At 36.5% G+C, this 1,277-nt stretch overlaps 1 protein-coding gene across 1 annotated transcript; it reads left to right on the plus strand.

Moving 5' to 3' along the window:
* The first annotated feature begins 206 nt into the window (after positions 1-206).
* On the plus strand, positions 207-807 carry LOC109863406. Its single transcript, XM_020443665.1, has 2 exons — positions 207-418; positions 518-807. Exons 1-2 carry the CDS (start codon positions 208-210, stop codon positions 805-807), a joined length of 501 nt encoding a protein of 166 aa, XP_020299254.1. The 5' UTR covers position 207.
* Positions 808-1,277: the final 470 nt, after the last annotated feature.

The raw sequence follows: 1,277 nt of genomic DNA on the forward strand, positions 1-1,277 counted from the left end.
CTACGAACTCGATCGGTTTAGCCGTTGTTGAGATCGGAAAATCTCGAGAAGTTTCTCGGTTAAATCTCGCGTATAAGAGGCACGGGGTACCTCGCGCAGCGCGCGCGCACTTCGTTTGCGCATATACTTGGCGCGAGGCACTACCGTGCATCTTGATATTATATGGTATATATATATTGAATACGCAGAGCATTTGTTGGCTGAAGCATGGATGACAATAGATTTTTAATTGTGGAGTTCTCTGATGGCCTCCAAATTATACTTTCAAGATGGCTCAATACTACTAAACAAACATGTATTTGGCCTAACCACTTTAAAACACAACGTCGAATTAATACAGCTATAATAACTGGAGAACTGCCAAAAGAACAAGATGATTGGGAAGAGTTGCCAATAAAAAGAATTTTTNGAAGCGCAGGTGATAAAATTAAAACAAATTTTATATGTACATACATGTGTGCATTTTATTTATTATTACAGTTTTATTATATATAATGGTTTTTTAAATTATACCTAGATACCTATGAAAAGAGTATAGAAAAGTTAATATTAGCACAAGATACATCCAATGTGGATGATACCGGTATGTCTTCTAGTGAAATAAGAGAACGGAACAAGAAAAGAAGACGCACAAAAGCAAAACGGAAATTTTCCTCTTGCTCCTCCTCTTCAGAGAACGAAGAAGTAATTGGAAATAAAGAAAATTGTCCAATACAAAATAAAAAAGTTCTTCCTTTTCCGAAACTGGATAAATTTGTTTCTAGCAGCACATCATTAAAAGAGAATAAACAACGCTCGCAATATTAAATATAAATAAGATAGTTAGGTCAAATCGAGCCAAAAAACTTAGGTGTTAGCAAAAAAATTTTTAATAAGTGCTGTTATATAGGTAATTGATTTAATGTACAGACGTTTCGACTATGACTTAAGTCTTTTTCAATGTAAATAAATATAAACTAAAACATGTAAGTCGCATGACAATAATATTCGCAAAAACATATACATAAAGACTGTTAATCACGTAAATAATGTAGTTATTGTTGTTACGTCCTGGCCCATGGATACGGTCGGGCTGTGGTGTGACGCAACAGTAAACGCGTCGTTTTCCATATCTCTCTCTACAGTGGACACGGAAGTCCCGCTGTGAGAGAGTCGAGCGAGTTTGTTTATATTTGTTGACAGGTCAACGGCGTACGCCGATCTTACTCTGTCTAACAAACACTCGCTCGTTGGTCCCTTTCTAGGTCTGAGACGCAAATCTCATTTACCAAGGACGG

The sequence above is a fragment of the Pseudomyrmex gracilis genome, unplaced genomic scaffold, assembly GCF_002006095.1.
Source record: "Pseudomyrmex gracilis isolate BER0280 unplaced genomic scaffold, ASM200609v1 scaffold_4743, whole genome shotgun sequence".
In the NCBI taxonomy this organism is placed as follows: Eukaryota; Metazoa; Arthropoda; class Insecta; order Hymenoptera; family Formicidae; genus Pseudomyrmex; species Pseudomyrmex gracilis.